At 34.8% G+C, this 24,508-nt stretch overlaps 1 protein-coding gene across 18 annotated transcripts in view; it reads left to right on the top strand.

The window, feature by feature from the left end:
• Positions 1–24,508, top strand: part of sdk1b (sidekick cell adhesion molecule 1b) — a 456,411-nt gene that overhangs the window by 345,204 nt on the left and 86,699 nt on the right. For all 18 annotated transcript variants that reach the window (NM_001443429.1, NM_001443430.1, NM_001443427.1 and 15 more), the window contains 5 exons: positions 1,617–1,732; positions 3,689–3,884; positions 14,692–14,790; positions 16,305–16,496; positions 17,084–17,205. In NM_001443429.1, the coding sequence (NP_001430358.1) occupies positions 1,617–1,732; positions 3,689–3,884; positions 14,692–14,790; positions 16,305–16,496; positions 17,084–17,205 (725 nt within the window). The remainder of the gene's footprint in view (positions 1–1,616; positions 1,733–3,688; positions 3,885–14,691; positions 14,791–16,304; positions 16,497–17,083; positions 17,206–24,508) is intronic.

The raw sequence follows: 24,508 nt of genomic DNA, 5'->3' as shown, positions 1-24,508 counted from the left end.
ACCAGTGACATTTCTTGTTGTGAGGTGACAGTGCTAGCCACTGAGCCACTGTGTTGCCATAAATGCAGTATAGGTTAATTTAATAATCATAAATGTAGTTCCTTCATCAATATTTTGTTTAATGTGTCATTTGAAGACAATAGTTCTGAAACTTGTTTTTTTTGTTGCTGTAATTTAGTAGACTAATCCTGCAACACATTTTATTTTATTTTATATATATATATATATATATACCCCCTCCCCTTTATTTAATTTAAGTTGTTCATCTTTTTATAGTAAAATTATTTAAATTTATTTAAATTGTTTTGTTTTGTCTTGTTTTTCTAATTATTTTTGCTTCACAAAATAATTCTTCGATTTAGTTTATGTAATTCCGCTTATTAGTTGTATTTTAATGTCACTGAGAAACTGATGCAGTTTTATAGCTAATTAGTTTTATATTTAAATGTTTTAAAGATTTAAAAAATATAGTTTTAGTATTGTTTGTATTGATTCCATGTTCTTCTTTTTTTTTTTTTTTTTTTTTTTAAGTGGAAATATTTAAACTATAACACAATCTTAAAAATAAACTAATCTTTGGAAGTTGTTATTACTGATGCTTGTAAAGAAATCTGTCAGAAAATAAATTTTTAGCTTTTATTGATGTATTTTTTATATTACTTTATATATATTATTCACATACATTTTTGCTTTCTAAGGACCTACAGCATTTTTTTTTCTTCAAATGAAATATTATGTTTATTAATTTATTCATAAAAGCAAAAGAAATAAGATTGTCAAAATGATTGATTTTTATTTAATGTTAAAATCATTAAAATATTAAAGATCCTTTTCCATGAAGACATTTAGAAAATGTCCTACTCTAAATCAATTTCTGATTCATTCATAAAATGCATTGCTTAGAACTTAACTTGACTTTTATGACTATAATAAATATTAACGTTATAAGATTTTATAAAATAGTTTTAGTAATATTTTAATTGTTTATATATATATATATATATATATATATATATATATTAGCTTTTTCTCAGGTTAACATTTGTTTTCTTTGTTTATATCCTTTATTTAATTTCTAATTATGTCAATAACAATTTTTCATAGTTTCAGATAACTGTAAGATATAAGTCTCATAGTGCATTTTAAAGTGGGTAAGATGCACTATCCCTCAAACTGTTAATCAAAATTAATTTAATATGTGTGAGGTTGCATGGTGGCTCAGTGGTTAGCACAGTCTTACAGCAAGAAGATCGCTGGTTCGAGTCCCGACTGGGCCAGTTGGCATTTCTGTGTAGAGTTTGCATGTTCTCCCCGTGTTGGCGTGCATTTCTTCTGGGTGCTCCGGTTTTCTCCACAGTACAAAGGCATGTGCTATAAGTGAATTGCATGAACTAAATTGGAAATTTGAAAATAAAATTAGCTTATAAAAATCCAGTATAAAAATCCAGAAATGAAACAAGCTTAAGGGCTTTTTTTATCTTTCACCAATCATTTTGCATAAAGGTTTAACCTCATTCAATCACTGATTAAAGTTAGGAGTAGATTTGAACACTCTTGCAAAATGATATTTGTAAGCATACAAACTATTTCAGTAGCAAAATATGTCCTCTTTGCAGTGCCCACAGCGCCCCCTCAAGACGTGGAGGCTGTAGCGCTGAATTCAACCACCATCAAGTTCACCTGGACGCCTCCACCACAGCAGTTCATCAACGGCATTAACCAGGGCTACAAGGTAACACGGGTTAAAAAACTGGAGTGACTTGCTTGTCAGGTTTATTGTCTTCTGTTGGGTGTGTTCGCATGATTGATTGGCTGGATGCTTGACAATAGCAGCAGCTTTAAATTTGAATAAACAGGAAGAGTAATTAGGCAAAGCACTGCAGGTGAATAGGCTAAAACATTAATTAATATCAACAGCCTTCCCCAGTTGATGGATTACATTGAAATCTGATATATGGCAATAAATTAAAATGAAATGCATGGTGTACAATGCAACTTCATAATAGGATTTCAGGTATATAAAACTATGTTGAACATATATTGCAAAAAAAAAAAAAAACACTCACTGGCCACTTTATTAGGTATACCCTACTAGTACCGGGTTGGACCCCCTTTCGCCTTTAGAACTGCCTTAATCCTTTGTAACATAGATTGAATAAGGTACTGGAAATATTCCTCAGAGATTTTGGTCTATATTGACATAAGAGCATCACACAGTTGCTGCAGATTTGTCGACTGCACATCCATGATGCATATCTTTCGTTCCACCACATCCCAAAGGTGCTCTATTGGATTGAGATCTGGTGACTGTGGAGGCCATTTGAGTACAGTGAACTCATTGTTTTGTTCAAGAAACCAGTCTGAGAAGATTCGTGCTTTATGACATGGTGTTATAAAGATATGGATCCTACTTTGACTTCAGTTTTTGGTGTAGTTCCAGAAGAAATGCACCTATAAGCTAACCATGTAGAAATCATTGCCTTCTCTTCATTATTGGCGCCTGATTCTTCTCAGGTGGATAAAAGCAAACCCACCATCCCACAAACACTGGATATTAGAAGTTTTATCATATCTTAAACCCGAGCACCTTCAATATTCCATCCAAGGCTCACCAATTTATTTATTTATTTTTTTTGTGAGGTTTGGTAGCCTTCTCTATCCTACATTGAATGCTTAGGGATTAAAAGTTTTCCCACAATTAAATTAATTTACATTTTTTATTTTTAATTGAATTTATTTATTATATTTAATTTATTTTCCCCTTTCTATTTACTTTCTTTTGTAGGATGTGAGTATGTTTTAAGCTATGTACTGTGTTAATATGTTGTTCTATATGTGTGTTGTGGGAAAATTAAAACTATTAAAAATCAATAAAAATATTTGAATAGCTGTAACATCCAAATGATCTTTGGTGACATATATGTATTTTGATTAGATTTCCATTCCACGTATCAAATTTCTATATCGGTTAAAACATTGCAATCATTCCTTATATTACGTGTTTTCTAAATTTTAATGTTTAAAAAAACATAATTTTATAAAATATTGACCATTTTCACACAAAGCATGCAACGTTTGTTTGTTTGTTTGTTTGTTTGTTTGTTTGTTTGTTTGACAAAAAAGTTTTTTACCAACAGGATTTTGGGAGTATGTTTTTAACTCTGTAGTTCATTAAATAAGCCACTGGCAATTTTTGTAGAATAAAATCTTGAATAAAATCAGGCAATCTATGTATGAAGTTATATATATCTGATATATATCTCAGTAAGGACATTCAGAATTCAGATATAAATAAAACTGTAAAGTTTATGTAAATATTGTTTAAGTGCTTGGTGAAGGAGCAAAAAAAAAACATTTTAAGAAAACTGCCTTTAAAAATGTGTACTTGGTCGACATCAATAGTCTAGTGGTTAAGTGCACCGACACATAGCACTGAGGTGCTCACGTCGACCCAAGTTTAATTTTCTGTGATCCCTGTGTATTCCTATCTCAACTCTACTGTCCTATATAATAAAGGTGAAAAACCTACAAATATTTTTTAAAATGTGTACTTTAATTTAATTTAATTTAACTTTGCATTATACTGAAAAATATATATTTATTTGCTGTGTTTTGCTTTAAATACTAGCAGTGTATGTTAAAAAACATTCTGTGTTGGTCTTATTGTTTTTTGGCATCTCTTTTACAGCTGCTGGTGTGGCCTGAACACTGTCCGGATTGCATTACAATGGTGACCATTGCCCCCGAGTTCCACGGGTCACGTCATTATGGTTATGTTAGCAATTTAAGAAAGTTCACGTGGTATGAGACAGCGGTGCTTTGCTTCACCACTCCTGGAGATGGACCGGCCAGCACATCACAGCTCATCCAGACACATGTTGACAGTGAGTACATGAAAAAAAACACACGTTCACTCCAGCAAAAATTAAAGGGATATTTCACACAAAATATTAATATTTCACACATTTACTTAATATGCACTCACCATGAAATGGTTCCAAATCTTTATGGATTTCCTTTTTTTTTGCTGATCACAAAAAAAGATATTTAGAATAATTTTGAAAACCTCTAATCGTTTACTTCCATAGGAGGAAAAATAGATACTATGGAAATCAATAGTTACAAGTTTCTAACATTTTCCAAAATATCTTCAAAAAAAATGCTGACACTTTTTTTTATACTAGCTGTATTTCCATCCAAAGATGCAAATTAAATTTATTCACAAAACTGGAATATTGCATAAAGCGTTGAAGAATAAAGCACCATTTTCCATCCAGTGAGTCAAAGAAAACAAAACCGTCATTTCATAATAAACTGGCAGCAAATATCAAAAAGAAAAGTAGAATTTGCTGCTATAGACACCAATGTGGGCCTTTTTATATATAATAAATTACTTGCACCTCCAAAGTTGAAGACAAAATTTAACAAAGACAGTTAAGGAAGTGATAATATTGAACCACTTTGATGACAGACTTTGGTTGAAGGATTTTAGAAAGACCAAAATGATATTTCAGATGTCTTACAATATGCTCGATCTGCTTGTTTGTGTATTGTGCCTATTTTTGTTATCAAATTATCTGTTAAAATACAATTACATTATGTTTTTGATGCTCATGCTGGATTTTCTTTTAAAAAAATGTTTCCACACTCAAAAAAATGAATCACAATGAAGTTTATTATTAACAGTTTGTAAACTTTTGATTTTTAGCTTGTAATTTTTTTTTTTCAATTTTCAATGTACTGTATGTTGTCGTATTCCTTAGAATCAATCATAATTTTTTAATACTATTAGACTTAATCGGTTAAAATATATAAATATATTATACTGATATAATATAATATAATATAATATAATATAATATAATATAATATAATATAATATAATATAATATAATATAATATAATTAATATAATATAATATAATATAATATAATATAATATAATATAATATAATATAAAAAATAATATAAAAAATATAATATAATATAATATAATATAAAATAAAAAAATAATATAAAAAATATAATATAAAAAATATAATATAATATATAATATAATATAATATTATATAATATAATATAATATAATATAATATAATATAATATAATATAATATAATATAATATAATATAATATAATATAATATAATATAATATCTAGCTGTAGAAAAAGCCAGATTTAATTAGCTAAATTCTATGAGATTGGTTTCCGGGGGCAAAACTGACGCAGCTCCATACTAAACACAATAGACTAATTAATAATAAGCATTTAAAACACATGTACTTTATTGATATTATTGCATAAATCTTGTTCATATTGGCTCCATTTATGTTTCACTAACAAATATCAATCACATAAAGTTTATTTGTATAATTATAAAAAAACTATGTAATCCAAATTGAGGAAATCTTAATTTTTAGGCCTAAATATTTTTTTGGAATACATCGTAGTTTACGCTAGTTTTTTCTTCTTGACAAAAAGTTTATCATACATACATACATTTTTTTATGCGCATTTAGGAGTATCTTGCTACTTCCATTAAGCACTGTATTTTTATGCAATATTGTTTATGCTAATTGTTTAGCTATTGTTTTATATAGAGTCTTTCATGATTATGAAATCAGTAATTTCATGTGATCTCATGGAGCAATCATCCCTGACATTTGAACAAGTCATTTTTACATCTGTAAGCTAGCATACTAGCAGCTTTTTACACTCATCTGGTATCTTCAGGACAAGACAATTTCCCCTCAGCGCTTCTCTTTGTCTTTATAGCTGTCGAACATGTTTGATATTATCAGGCAGTCGTGATGTGTCTGCAAACAATTTGTAAAGTTTAACATTCGATTTGCAAACCCCTCACGCTACCTGATAACCTGGGCCAAACAACAGAACTAAACAACAGAAGAAGAGATTTTTCATCCCAGATAAACAGACCTAAAACTCCTGTAGTATAAATAGCCTTAAGAAGAAAAACAACAACTACAATGCTTATTAAATCTTGAATTAATATCAGTTTATCTTATGAAACAACCATGCCCCTGAATTAAACCACTTATTTCCTGTAGAATTATTATTTTTTGAAATCTTATGAACATTTTATTAAAGTTTTAAAGCTTTGGGTGAATGGAGCACATTTGTGCTGCTGCTCCAAAACCATTTGTTCATAAATAATTCACATAGTGATTTTTTTAAAAGATTCTTTTTTTCTCTAAATGGTTATAATAAGTTATAAACCGAACCAACCAGCAATGAGTTTGATGATCATAACATTACAAACATTGATTTGAAGCAAAAAAGTATATGAAAGACAAAGACAAAAAGACAAAGGGAAAATTTACTCATGAAGTGTTGCATCACGTTCAAAATTAGAGATATATAAAAGTTGTTAATTGTATATATAATAAAATACATATCTCAAGTATTTTTTTTTTGTTTGTTTTTTTGCTAAATTAGTATATTTAGTCTATGTAGAGAATAGAAACATCATCTAGATTATGTCATTCAAAGAAGTGGGAGGAGCTAACCATCTTTTATGATGTGATTTTTGGAATTTTGCACAGTATTATGGGTAAGGCAGTTTTTCTGCACAAATAAACATGGGTCCTAATCTGAGCTTAAACTAAACCAGAATTATATAGTTCTATTTGGATTTTTAAGTATATTTTTTTACATCCCTTAGAACAAATCCCTACTGGTGTCCATCATATACAGAATGATGATACATTTAAGATCTGTCAGTGGAACAGCTCAGAATTACATTTTAGTCTGGGACTAGGCTTAAAGTTGATGTTGAATTAAAGTGAAAAGATGGGTTCAACAACAGCCAATACTGTACATTCGATTAACATCCTCAGAGTTCCCAACAGCTCTGTTTCTATTGGTTTTCCAGTATTGTAAAAAAATCAATTATCCTGTGGGAAAAATTAATGAGTCTTTTGTTCCTTCCAGAACCCAACTGTTGTGCTCTGGTGACTTTCAACTGGGGGACAGAAAAAAATCTTTAATATTTAATGAGAAAATATCTTTATTTGTTCCATAGACAAACAAGCTTATTGAATTTGGAACGATAAAGGGTGAGAAAATCATGACTTTTAACTTTTAGTTGAACTAAGCTGTTAACAAATGAAACCTTTGTTTTAAATATTACCTAAGTACTATTATTTACTTGTTTTAATGGGATAGTTCACCCCAAAATACAAATTCATAATAAGTTATTTTGAAAATGAGATTATTAATGTTTATGTATTTATTTTTTTTACTATAGAAGTCAATGGTTACTTTTTAATGAATTAAATTTTTGGGTAAACTATCCCTTTAAAACAAGTGATTAGCCTGGCAACTTTTCATATGCAAATATTAGTCTTTTTGTAATATATTTAAAACAGAGGTTTCAGAAACTGTTTCAGTAACAGAAGGTTAAACGATAAAGTCTACATTGGATATATGGCCGGTCTGATTTGCAATATGCACATCAATATAACAGCATTTTTTTTGACACTGTATAACAATAATTAATATTTGTACAATACTATGACTGCTGGGTTTAGGGTTTGGTGTGGGGGTAAGCATTAAAAAATACTATTTATTGGGTAATTTAATTCTTTCATTCTTTCATTTTCTTTTCGGATTAGTCCCTTAATTAATCCGGGGTCACCACAGCACAATGAACCGTCAGGTAGTTTAATATATAACATATACAAATCTCGGTACAACTACTGTTATTACGTTATTGTGACGGTTGGGTTTAAGGTTGGGGCAGGGATAGACGTTAATAAAATACAATAAATAGGTAATTTAATAAATTATCTAAATAATACTTGTCAACTTCTGGCCGCAACTGTATCTGATCTAGCAACAACAAGGTTAAAACTTTGTTCAGGGTGTCTGCAGGGTCTTAAAAAGTATTAAAAGTTGATCGATCAGTTATGAGAAACTAAGGCCCTAAAAGGTATTAAAAAGTGTTAATCGTGTTTTTACAAGGTATTAACTTTTGATCAAGCGTGGTCCAAAGTGTTTGACTCCAAAAAAGCATAAATATTTATTTATTTGTATTTATTAGATATTTATTTTACTCTTAGTACATGTAGCCAAACCATAAAGCAAAACAGATGGATGAAATGTGAAAATGTACGTTTGCATATCCTGGTTGGAGAAAGACGAGTTTAAACAGTGGCTGAAGCCTGTCGCTAAAAACAATTGTGTAATTTATACTGTTTATTAAGTTAAAGGTTTAATACTGATTAGAACTTGAAGTGGCGACGAGGTCTTAAAATATCAACTCAGGCTCATTCTGAATACGTAGTCCCATGGACGTTTCTGGAGACCGCGAAATACATCCCTAGAGGTACTTATTTTTGCAGTTTTTGTTTTTGCGAATCTGCGAGACACTGCTGTGTGTCCTTTTACGAATCTTAAATGTCTCTTACTGAGTGTTGTTTGCGCAAAAACCCACCAGAGGCTGCTGTCAAATGACCTTCTGTCTGTCTGACTGACTGAATTTTTGACTGGGCGTCCGGCCAATCGGCTGACCCACCCTCCTCCTTCCCTAAACCCAACCAGTTTTACCGATTAACCCGCCAGCCTGCTTGCTTCCCTTAACCCAACCAACAATTTACAAAAGCCGTCCAGAAAAAGAAAAGCCCTTGTCTATTTTTTTTTTTTTACCATGTTTTCAGATTCTACCACATCCTCACCCTGTTATGAACTTGTTGACTTAATTTTTATTTCCGCTCTTCCCTGGACTCAAACCCGGTCGTCGTCAATGTAGTCAGCTCCTCGCTGCATCTAAAGTACGCCAGCGTATACGACGAACTAACTGGACAAACTGGCTGCAGCGGGAAAGCTCTCCACATGGAGGTAATCGGTCAGCCAATAAGCGCGAAAAGGAGAGGCGCCACACTGGCCAGTAGCTTTCGCTTAAGAAATGAAATGCAGCCATACATACTTCCAGCTACATAATTCGTAGTCTCCAGAAACGTCCACGAGACTACGTTTTCAGAATGAGCCTGGGTTGTAAAATATTCTGAGTAGGTCTTTAAAAAGTCTTAAAAAGGTATTGAAATTACCTTTAGGATTCCTAAATATATCCTGTCATTAATACCTTGACTTGTGTGGAAACGGTGCTTTGTTCTTAAATGTTTTACACAGTATTCCAGTTTTGTACATAAATCTAATTGGATCTTTTGATCACAGCTAGTAAAACAGTGTCAATTTATTTCCATCCCATTTTTGTTTTGTTATTTGCTATTCCTTTCACATCTGCAGCATGAGACCTCTGTGATTACTGTTTGTCAGACATAATATCATTGGCTTCTGCTGTCTGTTTTAAGAAAGGAACGACTTGATACTTCGCTAAAAAGCAACTAAGAGCTCCATTAAGTCTCCTGAGCAGCGAAAGAGCAAGCGCTAAAGCAGTAAACGTCTCCTCTGGGATGCAATGTTTTGCTTGCACTCCTGACATGTAAAATCATATTTCACAGTCTTCCAAATATACCCACACACTCGTACAGACAGTCTGTCTGTGTTTAATTGGAGACAATCGACTAACAGCGCGCTCTTTACTTGAAAACTGTCCAGGAGGCTTTGAGAAAGAGATCTCTCGGCAAAAACAAGCCTGTTTCGCTTGACATTTCGGCCGCTGAAATCGATGCACGACAGAAATTCGGCCCCTTCGCTATGCACGCCACAATTTGCCGCGTAATTGTGCTTTTTACATCGCCATTGATTAGTCTTCGCGCTGAATATATATTGGCCACCCGAGAGCTTTTTTTTTCACGTCACGCTACAGGCGCGGAGAATCAGCCTTGACTAACCTGCAATTATTGAAGCAGGATCACTCCTGTTAGTCAATGCACATGTGCTCGCTATTGATTGTCCCACAGAGCTTGTGTACGCTCGGATCTGCGCGTGCAGCTGTTAACAGACAATGTAATTTTCATCAGATGATAACAGCATGCGGTATTCACCACACTGTTGAGCCACAGGAGCTTGTTTTCCATGAATAGCTCAATCACACAAACAGGTTAGACGCGCAAACCGGTGCACACTCATACCCGCTTTCTCATCTCTCAGCCTTTTATTTGTTCCAAAAAAGATTTGAGCGGAAAAAAGAAAGCATTATTTGAGGGAAATTCACTCGGTTTGGTATTGTAAGTGTTCTTTTCATTGAGCTTCTCTTGTTGTTGTTTTTATAAACCAAGTGAATAAAAGTTTGGTAAAGCCAAAGAGGGCTGAAATACCTGCCGAAAGCTTTTGACACATTGGAAGGAAACATCAAGTGTGGCATATTGGATGGATGGATGGATGGATGGATGTATGGATGGATGTATGGATGGATGGATGGATGGATGGAAGGATGGATGGATGGATGGATGGATGTACTGTATTGAATTTAAATCATTTTTTAAATATTAAGTAAAAATCTTTTCAAACTGGGATATTTGAAAAAAAGCAAAAAGTCTTCAGCATTTAGCCCAGTATAAAGCCTCCTTTTACACTGCACACAACAAACGGCAAGCAACAGGCTGGAAGTCATTCATTTCCAATGGAGAGTAGTCTGGGAGCTGCTTGGAGTTCCGATCATCTCCGCATGCGGAAAATTCGGATCCGATTTGAGCTGCGGATCCGTTTAAATATTTGAACTCCTGCGACTAGACCGCATGCAACTGGCCAACCGGATGTGATGTATTTCAGTGCTGTCCAAGCAGATCCGTGCGCACGAGATTTGAAATAGTAGTTTTTCCATTATTTTTTTATTTGATTTTTGATTTTTTGATTTTTTGTCTAAATTAAAAAAAGAAATTCTATTCATAAACGAGTAATAAAAATATTATATTTTAATGTCGTCTCCACATTCCCTCCAAATTTTTTAGTTATCTATGAGTTTCTAGTATTTATTCATTCAACCATGGAGAATAAAGGCTCTTGCTTTTGTACTCCTTTATTTCAGACACTGCGAGAACAGCTTCTCTCCCATGGTGCACGTCAGAACTGAGCATTCTGTGCGACTGCCACAAGAGGGCGTATTCCGACAGTCGTGTCCAAATGTTGTGTGCAGTGGAAAGGCTGCTTAAGTCTAAAATTTCATTTATAATGATCTTAAAATGCCTTAAATTAAACTTGGTGAAACCTTCAGAAACCCTGGGTTTATAACAGTGTCATCATAAATAAAAATATTGTTAAAAATATCTTTGAGGTTTTTGTCGCATGTAGGTAACCATGTGCCGTAAAAGGTGTTTCTTACCACCGCAAGTATATTTCAATCCTGTGGGAAGCACTGTAATCCATAATTTTTAAAATATATTTAATCTATTAAAATTGTTATATAATTTCAACTTAACCTGTTTTAATTGTAGCGTTATCTGATGTTTGTATTTTATTTATTTTTTTAACTTAGTTTTAGTTAAAAATAACAACACTGCTTAAAGTCAACCTCTATTTCTAAACATCTCTACATAGACAAATGCTTTTTAAAATTCATATAATCTATTTATAGCGTCCACCAAAGAGAAACCTTGCTAACCAGCTAATCCTTGACCTCCAGGTCAGAACTGGCGACACTTAAACACAGAAACTGAATTGAAAATGAACGGACTCATACGTTCCCTGAGCACGTGATTGATTAAGCTGTCAGTCTGGCGTGACGAGTCGCTCTGATAAAGTCCGCTTGACAGTCCAGGCCATGAGGCTTTGCCACGCGGTGTTAGATCTAATGAGATTGAAGCTTCATCCGCACACATTAACCACTGCGCTTTTCATGTTCGCCTGTCAGATGTATTGTCCTGCCGAGTGTGTATGCATGATTGATTAACCACTAAATGACTGCTAACTCATGAGGGTAATTACCAACAAACACATCATTTGCTTTCGCCTATTTGCAATGGCGATGCAGTTGTTCCACTGCGACATGCTTTTCATTGAGCGTTTCGCTCTTGTGGGCTAAGGATGCTGGGTAATTCTTTACCATGAGCAGGTTTTAAAGCATTCAGAGAAACGGCGGATAAATAATATGCTCTGTTTCACTCACACACATACATATACAGTTGGATTCAGATTTATTAGCCCTCCTGAATTATTAGCCCCATGTTTTTTCTCTAATTTCTGTTAAACAAAAGTAGATTTTTTCAACACATTTTTAAACATAATTATTTTGTAGACAATCTGAAAAAAATGCTTAATATTAATCATTTTGACCTTTTTTTTTTTTATTAAAACTGCTTTTATTCTAGCCTAAATAAAACAAATATGACTTATACAGAAGAAAAAATATTAATTGAAATACTGTAAAAAAAATTGCTTGCTCTGTTAGATATCATTTGGGAAATGTAAAAAAAAAAAAAGCAATAAAAAATTCAAAGGAAGGCAAATAATTTTCATGGATAAGGAAATGGTGTTGTACACACTCCACTGAAGACATCCATTAGCCTACATATCTAATTTTGTTTGTTAAGTGCAAAGGTTTGTTTCAAAACTATTTCTATATTCAGTTCTAATTTCCAGCAAATAAACAGATGAACAATAATAATAAAGTGTGGAGTTATATCAAAACACGCGTCCTATTCTTATGCCCCATATCGTAATGCATACGTCTCCAAAACCCGACAGGTGGACAAATCTAAACTTGTTTTTATTAAAACCAATATAAACATGCATATAATAAATAATACTGGTAATAATAATATTATACAAATGCAAATTGGGATGAATAAACAGAAAAAAGTCCCCTGATATGAGGCATGGAGGCAGTTTTAATAGTTTTAGTTTTAATATTTATGTAGAAATTAATCTTTTTTTTTTGTGTTTTTTTTTTTTTTTTTGTCGGAGCCAATAGTCTAGTTGTTAAGTGTGCTGACATATAGCACCATGGTGCTCACAGCAACCCGAGTTCAATTTCCAACTTGTGGTCCTTTGCCGACCCTTACCCTCTTCTGCTCCCAATACTTTTCTGTCTGTATCCTCCACTGTCCTTTCAAATTAAGTGTGAAAAACTCCTAAAAAGTCCTATGTAAAGATATTTGTGTGTTTTCGATAGTCTACAGAACAAACCATCAGTATACAATAACTTGCCTATTTACCCTATCCTGCCTGGATAACCTAATTAACCTAGTTAAGCATTTAAATGTCACTTTAAGCTGTCTAGAAATGTCTTGAAAAATATCTAGCAAAATGTTATTTACTGTCATCGCGGCAAAGAAAAAATAAATCAGTTATTAGAAATGAGTTATTAAAACTATTATGATTAGAAATGTGTTGAAAAATTATTATTTCTGTTAAACAGAAATTAGGGAAAAAATTAAACAGGGGGGTGAATAATTCAGGGGGGCTAATAATTCTGACTACAACTGTATTTCAGTTCCTTAAAATAGCAACATGCCAACAATGCGCCTTAACACACCTCCTTTTTAGACCGGAACACCCATGAGTCTACAAAGTGGCACGAAAGGATTTGCTACAGTATTTAAACAAAGAAAATTATTGTTGCGCTGGTCTGAAAATAGCAACAAATTGTGCCATACACATCTTGTGCCTTATTGAGCTGGGTGTATGATTGGGCCCTATAGCATAAAGATTTCACAGCTAAGAATCGTTTTGTTGGTTTTAAAGGTAGTTTTATTTATGTTTTTGCTATAAATGGATAAAAAAGGGATATGTTATTTTTGCATTTGACTCATTATATGTGTAATTCTAGGGTTTTTGCTTTTAGGTGGAAAATTTTGGAAACAAGTGTATTAGATGAATCATCTGAATAACTATGTATTTATTGACAGTTCTATGAGATTTTGATTTCACACTAAGTTGCCCTGTTTAGGTCATCGTTCACCCAGAAATAAAAAATTCTCACCTTCAGGGCATTCAAAATATAGATGACTTTTTTGTGATTTATTTTATTAATAAATTTAGTTTGATTTTTTTCAGCAGAACATTGAAATTTGTTGTTGCTGTTTTTGTTGTTGTTGTTGTTGGAAGTGTAGTCTTTCATGAGAGAACTGTGTTGATTTATAAAATGCAGTCAAGGTTAACATCTCCTTGAGAGTTAAAAAAAAATATTATTTGTGGCTCCTGATGACATTTTGATGTGTTATGAAGCAAACTGAACATTATTTACTACAGTATTACCTTTAATCCACAGCCTCAGGCAAATAGAGAGTCTGATTCATTTCTGTCTCAGAATTAATTTCTGTCTCTGTTCCCGATTCAACTGGCTCACATACAAAATTAAAATTACCAGTTCCTGGTTTACACATTCAAGTTTTTAAAGTAATTCATTAAAGATAAATCATTTGAATTTGTTTCACCATTTTAGCCATTAATCAATTATCTTTGCTCTTTGCTAGATTCTGTACCTTTCTATCAAGTTTTGCTTATGGTTAAATATAAAAAAAAATGTCTCTCTCGAAACCCTCTCTAATTCTTGGTTATGTTTGGTGAGTTGGTTCATGTGAATCATCTTTTGAGCTTTAGAGCTTCGGTTAGGGAAGCATAGTGGGCATCGATGCTCCCTGATTTTCACAGTGCATTGTGGGACATTGACTACTGAACGAGGAGCTGATTAAGATGCACCCCATGATAGACTTTTATTTTGTCAATTTTTTCATGCATATATAAGCGTAAATCATAGAATATTTACATTTTAAGTGTTAGCTACTCTGCTGAAACATTACTACAGCAAGTGTACCTTTATGTGTTGCAGAACCAGGTCCAGTGACTCAACTGAGCTTCACTGAGATTCTGGACACATCTCTGAGGATCAGCTGGCAGGAACCAGAAGACAAGAATGGCATCATAACAGGTGAACACAATAGTATTTTACAAATATAAAAAGGTTTACACTTATTGAAAAACATTGTTAGTTTTTGGTTTTATGAACAAGATTAAAAACAACGTCATTGGCATTATAACAGCTATTGCTGGAAAGTTTAGTTATTATTATCGATACTACTTTTAGTTAGTTGCTTCCCAACTACTGTAGCAGGGTTATCAACACCCTGTGTTAATGCAAAATTCATGCTCACATACATTGGGGCAGTCTTAATGACTGAAATGATGGTATTTTTTTTAAAGTCAAAAACTTTCATGCAGCACATTTAAGTATCGCGTAAGAAACAAAAAATGGAAACAACATATTTTTAATAAAACTCCCCTTATTCGCAAAAAAAATGTTTTCTGTTTGATTAAAGTGGTTTTGGACTTATGCGAAAAAGAGTTAATGCGAATAATGGGAGATGGAAAGTTATTTGCTGAATAATATCTGACATAGCAAACATTATACTTGCAGGACTATTCAGCTGTCTCCATTATGCTTGACTTGTCAACTGTTGGTTGCTAGGTTACCAATACTACAGAGAACCACTCTAACTTAATGGAAATGCACCTAATTCACATTTCAGATTTTATTTTTCTTGTGAAGTTTAAAAATATTTACTTCACAATAAGATAGAAACCTGCTTGGGTTGTAATTACATACATTAAGGCATCCTTTATGACTGAAATTATGTAATTTTTATAAACTCAAGTCAAAAAACTACATGCAGAACCTTTAAGTATCGCATAAAAAAGAGGGATGGAAATGACAAATTTCTAATAGAAATTCCTTAATTCGCAAAAAAAAATAGTTTTGTTTTGGACTTGGTCCAAACTTTTGCCACTTTAAGCTGTATAGAAGAATGAATGTCTACTAAAACATTTTTCACTGTCATCATGGCAAAAATAAAATAAATCAGTTATTAGAAATTTGTTATTAAAACTATTATGTTTAGAAATGTGCTGAAAAAATGGGGGAAAAAATAATTAAGGGGGCTAATGATTTTGACTTCAACTGTAGTTTTGGACAAAGAGGGTAAGTGCGAGTAATAGACGAAAGAACAGCATTTGCTGATTAATATCTGCCATAGCGAACATCTATGTGACTATTCAGCTTCCTCCATTAAGCTTGACTTGTTTACTGTTGGTTGCTATATTATCAATACTATACAGTGAACCACTCTAGCTTAATGGAAATGCCCCTAATTTGCATTTCAGATTTAATTTTGCTGTAAACTTTGAAAATATTTGCTTCACAATAAGATTGAAACAGACTTATGTTGCAATTACATACATTGAGGCAGCCTTCATGACTGAGATGGTGCTATTTTTAAAACTGAAGTCAAAAACATACTTGCAGCACCTTTATGTATCGCATGAAAAACTAGTGATGGAAATGACAAATTTCTAATAAGATGCATGTAGAGGACCCTAAAAAGTGCTTCAAATTAGCCAATGAAAAAGAACGCAATATCCCCTTTTCTAATTTTCGCCTCTCCATAGGTTACGTCTTGAGCTGGCAGGAGGCTGGTCAGAATGAAACGCTCGTATCTCAGACTCTGTCCAACTCGACGCTGGCGTACAAAGTGACCGGGTTGACTTCTCTCACCACGTACGCTCTACAGGTGGCAGCAGTAACACAAGCTGGAGTCGGGGCTTCCACCTCATCCACCATCTCAACAGGACTGCCTCCAGGTGCCCGCACTCTCAAACAAACACACACTTCAGCACTAGCATCACTTTAATGCATCAAATTCTCCCTTTGGGATCGGTGATAGTTGCCGTGTTCAAACTCTAAAGGAAATTCGGCACATGAAACTGGATGCCGCAGTGGGGCGCATATTTCACATAGACCAGCAATCCGAGACACAGTCAGTAAGACTGTAATACATCACACAGAGTCAGTATGATGCTCTTGGGGCCGCCGTTTGTGAGCGTGTGTGTGTGTTAGAGAGAACATGAAATAAATGATGATGACCAAAAGCCAAGCTACACTCATTATCTCCCACTGATATGCTGTGGAGTCAGGAGAGAACGAGCTTTATCTACTGTTGAATGAGCCACCCAAATATCATTATCAATCCATTTAATTACCAATTAATCATATGCCCAAACACAATGAGCACTGCTGTACACAAAACCTAATTGACTCTGAAGTGAGTTATGGGCCCATTTACTGGAGTTTTTTCTTTTGAAGGATAATGAAGACACGGGATGGAGCAAACAGACAGAAAATGTGGAAATGACTTACATGAATGTGTTTTGTTGTGTTTGGTGAATAGAGCTTCCTGGTGCGCCCTCTAATCTGGTCATCTCCAACATCAGTCCTCGCTCTGTCACCATTCAGTTCAGCCCTGGCAGTGACGGCAAAACCGAAATCTCCAAATGGATCGTAGAAGGACAGGTGAGTGTAAAGTAATAGTAAAGACTATAGAATACGCAAGATGTGTCACTCGTATAGTTTTGAATGGGGAAAAGTGTAACGTTTATTATGGCTAATTAAGCCCCGCCTACTAGTACAGAAGCCAATCTTCAATCGCTAAACAAAGGGGAGAAGCTCGGACCAGACAGTTGAAACCAACACTCGCACCAACTACACTTGAAAACAAAGATTTTGGGATTCTATAATCTGTATGAAATGAACGTGAGGTACAGTCAGTCCTGTCAAACGCACATCACATGACATCAACTACTCAAACGCTCACAAACTTGTAAACAAAGAGTCACTGTTATTTCTAGAGGAGATTCACCATCAAGACCAAGTTGTGAATTACTTGAGAAGAGCAGCGCGATCTGACAATCTTTATCTAGAGGATGATAATGTGTAGAATAGCCATGAATGAGGTTGGTGTCATGATCTCGTTTCTTTCCAGTGCGCATTAGCTTGGAAATCTGGAATCTGAAAATATGCTGATTTTGTTTAATTTGAAAATTAAAAACAAAACTTATGAGACAGTTGTTGTTTAATTTTATTGGTGGTTCCAAATATGTTAAATAATCATGTAAGCTTGGCAAACAGTTCTGGAGAATTTGATGTGTTTGAAAGGCGTTTCAAAGATGGCCCCTAGTGAAGCGAATGGCCCTAAAGAAACTTTGGTAATAGTTAGCTTCATTGAGTGGATAACTTTTCTACAATGGTTTAAATTGAAAATAAAATGACGTTTTTTTTAGACGTTAGTATCAGTATGTTCGTTTTAAGGATATCTCTCTAGTATCTGCTCCGTCCCCTTCAAGACACTCATTATTTGCTTTTCATTTGATCACTGCAGAACTGTGGTAAACACAAAACACTATCGGCTGTTTTTTTAAAGGTACTCTATGTCTGACCCTCTCTTTATGTTTCTTTTATTTGGATGACGTCAATCATAGAATATAAATGCACTTCTCAAAGCACTTCACAGGATCTTTAAGGGTCAAAATGGTTATCACATGAATAAATTGTATTTTTTGTTAATTTGATAGATTTCCTTATTCAAACTAGTTATTTATGACACTAATAGTCAACTTTGTCACCTGTTACTATAAGTTTTATTTCCTATTTAAAAGAATTACTTTACTTCACATAATAATTCACTTTTACAAAATGGTTAACTTGCCCACAAGCACCAAATTTTTGTGAATTTAACTTTCTATGAATTGGAGTTTTCTCGTTAATATATTCAAACTTAGAACACTAAGTGTCACATTTATTACAACTTTGAGCAAGTATTGATAGTGTGTTCACTGTGAAAAATATCCATAAATTAGCAGTTTTTTTTCTTTCAGAAATGTATATTGGGGGACATTTTCAGAATGAGCCTGGGTTGAATTGTTAGCTTCAAAACTTATTCTTAAATGCTAATTTACCCTCGATAATATGGTTAACTTTGCACACAAACACAAATTTTGTTTGTAAAAAAGATTGTAAAGGGTACTTTTCTTTCTGTGACATGGCTAACTTTGCCAGAAATATCAATATTCTGGCTGCCGAATGGTAAACTTTGCCAATTTTTATTCTGAAAATTGATTAATTTTGCAATGTAGAGCACTTTTTACCTCTGGAAGCATGTGTAACTTTTGCCACAAATTGCTGTTTTCTTCTTGCAAAATCTGAAAGTTTGCAAGCAGCGGCAATTTTCCCTTCTGCCGATTGGTTAACTTTTCCACAAGCGACAATTATATCTCTGCCAAGACGGCTCTTTGGAATATGACTTTTCACTGTGTGTGCTCATAAGTATAAACGCATATGTATGTCTGTGTGTGTGTGTGTGTGTATTCTAGCATGTGTGTATTTGTGGGTGTGTGTTATGCCCTTGTCTGGCAGGCTGTGCTCCAGTGAAGATGCTGTTGTCTGGCAGGTACTTCATCTCCAGGGAAAAACAGGCTTGCTCTTGCACTAAAACATCTTCCCCCGGAGAAAACGCACACACACACTAACACACATGCAAGCCCACACTCTGTATTTGACATCGTACGAGGAGGCTAAGGAGATGTCATGCACCGTGTCTCCCAGCCCTTTAGGTGTGTGTGTGTGTGTGTGTGTGTGAGCATATGTGTAAAGCCGCTCTTGGATGACGTCCAGTGCTGTGCAGCGTGAAGAGAAAAACTCCTCCTAATGAGATCCCTCCCTTTCCCCCCTCCGTTTTCGTCGTTCCTGCCTTTAATACTGTTTAATCGAGGGAGGGCAGAAGGGAGGGAGTGAAGGAAGGAGGGATGAGAGAAGAGAGAGAGGAAGATTAGAGGTACTGAGGTGGCACTAATGGGGTCTTAAGTCTATGGGTTAGAAATCAGCTTGTGTTGGGCTGTTTTTTTACAGCTGACTTCTTCACAGCTGTATCCGGGAACAGGTCGGTTGCTGATTCCTATTCCTTTTGTAATCTTTTCACCTTTCCTCTGCTCCAACATGGCTGCGCAAAACACGCCGTGTGGATATTGTGTTTTCCTGGAGACTGAAACGAGTAAACTAGTTGATTTTGGGAAAATATCATGGGAAATATCATGGATTTTTTTTTTTGTGGCTCCCCTTCTTCTTTTGGATTATTTATGGAGCTGCGTAAACAACGCAATTTTACGATGATTCGTAACTTTTAGTGGCTAGATTGTATTCATCTGTATGAACCCATTTGGGGATTTTAGTGCAATTTGCTCATCTACCAATGAGGAATAGAGTTAGGGGTGTTTTTTTTTAGCAAAATTGTATGTTTTCAATATGTATGTTTACATGGACAAAAATAATCAGATTTTAAAATGATTAAGACAATACTCTGATTATTTAAACAGCGACTTTTGATTAATTTATTAATTTAAGGCCATAATCAAAATGAACAGAAAACGATATTGTGGAGTATGTCGATTTTATTCACATTATTGAAGTGCGGTACAGACATGTAAACACAGCAATCAAACTATTACCATCATGTAGGATTTTCGCTTATTTTTATGTCAGGTTAGTCTACACACAAGGCTCTTTGACACTATTCTTCCTCTATTCCCGCATCACGAAATACCAAGGTTTTGTCCCCTTACAATGTCCAATATCAAATTTCATTAATACTACACTGTTCCAGCAGTTCATACTCGCATCCAATATCTCGTTTGTCACGGAGAGGCATGCATGAAATGTTCCTGAACGAAAGTGAAAGTGCCAAACTGCATTTAAAGTCGAAAAATTAAGAATAAAACACCTGAAATTACATGACATTCTGGAGGAAATGTGGATAGAGTGATGATGTAATAGCATTATTTGAATTATGTGCTGTAACATGTAAAACAAGATCATGAAAAGAACATTCAAAAAGCAACTCATGTTAACACCTTAATCATATTTTTGTCTTATTTAGATCAAGGCAAATAACTTGATTACTGATAACCTTGTAAACATAGTCATTGGTGCGATAGCCCAGTGGTTAGTGCACCAACAAGTGGTGCAGCAGCGTTCTAGGCGTCCCAAGTTGGTGGTCCTTTTTCGATCCTACTCCCCTTTCTTTCCCACTTTACATCCTGTCAACCTACTGTCCTTTCAAATAAAGGAAAAAATGTCAAAAATAAATATTTAAAAAATGGTTTGTTTTCAAATGAATGAAATCGTATAAAGATTTTTTTTTGATAATACATAAAATAGTTACATTTTCTTTCAAGATTGGGCTGACAAAATTTATGTCATCAACAGGATCTCATCAACATGAGATCCACATTCACATGCAAACACCTATTCAGTTGTTATATAGTGATATAGACACGATGATCTGTCATCGTTTTGTAGATGTTGGTTCAAATTTCCTTTTTTGTGAAAATGATCAACAATGTTTTTGCAGTTTCAGTAGGAGCAGAAGGGGAATTATTAAACTGCTTCCTTTTTATTAAACAGTGGTTTACATTCAATTATAGTTCAAATTTACTTAAGGATAAAAACAGTCTGTTTCAGCTGTTGCTTCTAAAGTATGAAGTTTCTGAGCTGTGGCTAAAATCGTCATTTGTTTTAACAATTACTTTTATTCATTCGTTTTCTTTTCGCCTTTGTCTTTTTATTAATCAGGGGTCACCAACCGCCAACTTATCCAACATATGTTTTACGCAGCAGATGGCTTTCCAGCACTAGGAAACACCCATACACACTTGCATTCACACACATACACTACGGCCAATTTAGCTCAACACAGGAAAAACATACAAACTCCACACAAAAATGCCTACTGGCCTAGCCGAGGCTCGAACCAGCAACCTTTTTGCTGTGAGGCGATTGTGCTACCCACTGCGCAACCGTGACACCCACAATTACTATTATTTATATGGTAAATGTCTAATACTGAAGGGGATAAAGATCCATTTGGGTGAATGAAGAATGATGTTCATGCAGCAGTGATGTCACTAAAGATGACACTATAGGCTATATATGGTTGGTCTGTTGGTTGATTGGTTGGTCAATTGGTTGGTCAGTTGGTCAGTCAGTCGGTTGGTTGGTTGGTTGGTTGGTTGGTTGGTTGGTTGATTGGTTGGTCGGTTGATTGGTTGGTCGGTTGATTGGTTGGCTGGTTAGTTGATTGATTGGTCGGTAGGTCAATTGATTGGTTGGTTAGTTGCTTGGTTGGTCAGTTGGTTGATTGGTTGGTCAGTTGATTGGTTAGTCGTTCTGTTGATTGGTTGGTTTGTTGGTTGGTCACTTGGTTGGTTGGTCGGTTTGATTGGTTGGTTGGTCGGTTTGATTGGTTGGTTGGTCGGTTGATTTATTGGCTGGTTGGTTGGTTGATTGATTGTTCGGTCGGTCGGTTGATCAGTTGGTTGGTTGCTTAGTTGGTTGGATGGTCGGTTGGTTGATTGGTTGGTCGGTTGATAGCTTGGTCAGTCGGTTGGTTGATTGGTTGGTCAGTTGATTGGTTAGTCGGTCGGTTGATTGTTTGGTTTGTTGGTTGGTCAATTGGTTAGTCACTTGGTTGGTTGGTCGGTTTGATTGGTTGGTCGGTTGGTCGGTTGATTGGTTGGCTAGTTAGTTGATTGATTGGTCGGTAGGTCGATTGATTGGTTGGTTAGTTGCTTGGTTCGTTGGTTGGTCAGTTGGTTGGTTAGTCGGTCTGTTGATTGGTTGGTTTGTTGGTTGGTCAGTCAGTTGGTCACTTGGTTGGTTGGTCCGTTTGATTGGTTGGTTGGTCGGTTGATTTATTGGCTGGTTGGTTGGTTGATTGATTGTTCGGTCGGTTGGTTGATTGGTTGGTTGTTTGCTTAGTTGGTTAGATGGTCGGTTGATAGCTTGGTCAGTCGGTTGGTTGATTGGTTGGTCAGTTGATTGGTTAGTCGGTCGGTTGATTGTTTGGTTAGTTGGTTGGTCAGTCGGTTGGTCACTTGGTTGGTTGATCAGTTTAATTGGTTGGTTGGTCGGTTTGATTGGTTGGTTGGTCGGTTGATTTATTGGCTGGTTGGTTGGTTGGTTGATTGTTTGGTCTGTCGGTTGATCGGTTGGTTGGTTGCTTAGTTGGTTGGAAGGTCAGTAGGTTGATTGGTTGGTCAGTTGATAGCTTGGTCAGTCGATTGGTTGGTTGGTTGGTCGATCAGTTGGTCGGTAGGTTGATCAGTTGGTCAGTCGGTCAATTGGTCGGGTGCTAGGTCGGTTGATTGGTTGGTTGGTTGGTCGATTGCAAATCGTTTATAGATGTTAGTAACAGACCATAGACCTGATTGCAACCACATCCTAAGTGTAACCACATATCACTAAATGTATCGGACCCATTTAAATTCTACACAGAATGCTGTCTTTTACAACAATGGGGGCAGATTAATGACTAGATTAATTTCAGCTTTACTGATAAACTGTGACTGTTATAATCTGTCAGATGCTGCTTTATTAATCTCAACTCTGGCCAATGTTATAAACACAATGCTATTAGATATTTTAAAAGTGGGCAATTCGCTGCTTCATATGTCCACCCCTCTTCATTCTCATTTCATTGGAGACAATTGCAACACATTTTGTGTGTTTTAAGGCACTTTAAGCAACATTTAAGTGAAACAGCACAGACTAAAAGGTCAAGTTTTGGGTTTAAAGGTGGATATCATTTCTTTTAAATAAAGAAATATAAAACAATAAGCTTTAAATTAAGTTAGACATGTTCTGTGGCTGAAACAACACTGTATTTATTCAGTACATACATGTATTGAAACTGAAAAACCTGTAGCTTTTTTGTCAAATGAGTTCAGTAAATGGGTTTATTTTATGGAAAGGCTTCAGTTATTTATTTATTTATTATTTTTTAATGTGTTCTACAAATAACTGAAAGTGATACACATTTGGAGTGATACAAGTGTGAAAAAACATGATAGACATTCCATTTTGGGGTAAATCATCCATTCATACTTCCTAGCCCATCCTGATAGTGTCAAACATAAGGTTACCAAATCATAAAAGACCTCAATTACATATGGAAATGTAAAAGATCCAGCAGGCCAAAATAGTCCACGGATCACAGAGAGGCTGTAAAATGCACAATTATAGCTGTTTTTTTCTGCATAAGAAACATTATAAGTGAAATTCAGAATGGCCCCCTTTAAGTATTTTGACAGTTTATACATGGTAATGATAGGAATAGCTAACCGCATGATATTAATCACAGGTTGCTCGATGAATAAATGGAAACCGCTCTCTACAAGGTCCTAGAGAAAATGTGAGTCACGTGACTGTGACATGTTTGAAATGATAAGCAGTTTTTATTTGCAGATAATGACTGGTTACATTAGCCTGTGTTTCTTTGTAGATTTATTTGCTTCATATGGTGGACGTACTTTTAATAAGCTTATTTACTCATTGCAACCATATTAAGATCAAGGTGGTTTAAAAAAACAAATGAATCTTGCATGTCATTATTGATAATCTGCGGCAATAAGTCTTTGAGAAACAAATCACAGGAAAACAAAGCCATCAGTCCTGAGTCTGCACTGCGGGCAGCTTGGTTTCGGGTTTGCTGTTGCTTTTCACTGTCAGTCTAAAGTTTTTTTTCTATCATCTACTCTGACTGCTGAATCTAACTCTCAGTTTATTTGGAATGACACTCTGCCATAAAGCCCATACTAGGAGGAATGCTGGATGTACTGTACGCAGTGTGCGGTGCCTAGATCTACCTAGATTTGCAGTATACAACATGTGGAATCTGATAAGTCCCTGAAGCTCCAATCTCTCAGCTGTGATCTTAGCAGCTCATTTGCGGCTCATTTTGCTGATGTCATTATAGTGTCAATTCTTT

This window comes from Danio rerio, chromosome 1 (genome assembly GCF_052040795.2).
Source record: "Danio rerio strain M-AB ecotype USA chromosome 1, GRCz13ab, whole genome shotgun sequence".
Taxonomy (NCBI): domain Eukaryota; kingdom Metazoa; phylum Chordata; class Actinopteri; order Cypriniformes; family Danionidae; genus Danio; species Danio rerio.
The sequence above is the reverse complement of the archived record's forward strand: the minus strand, read 5'-3'. Positions and strand labels throughout refer to the sequence as shown.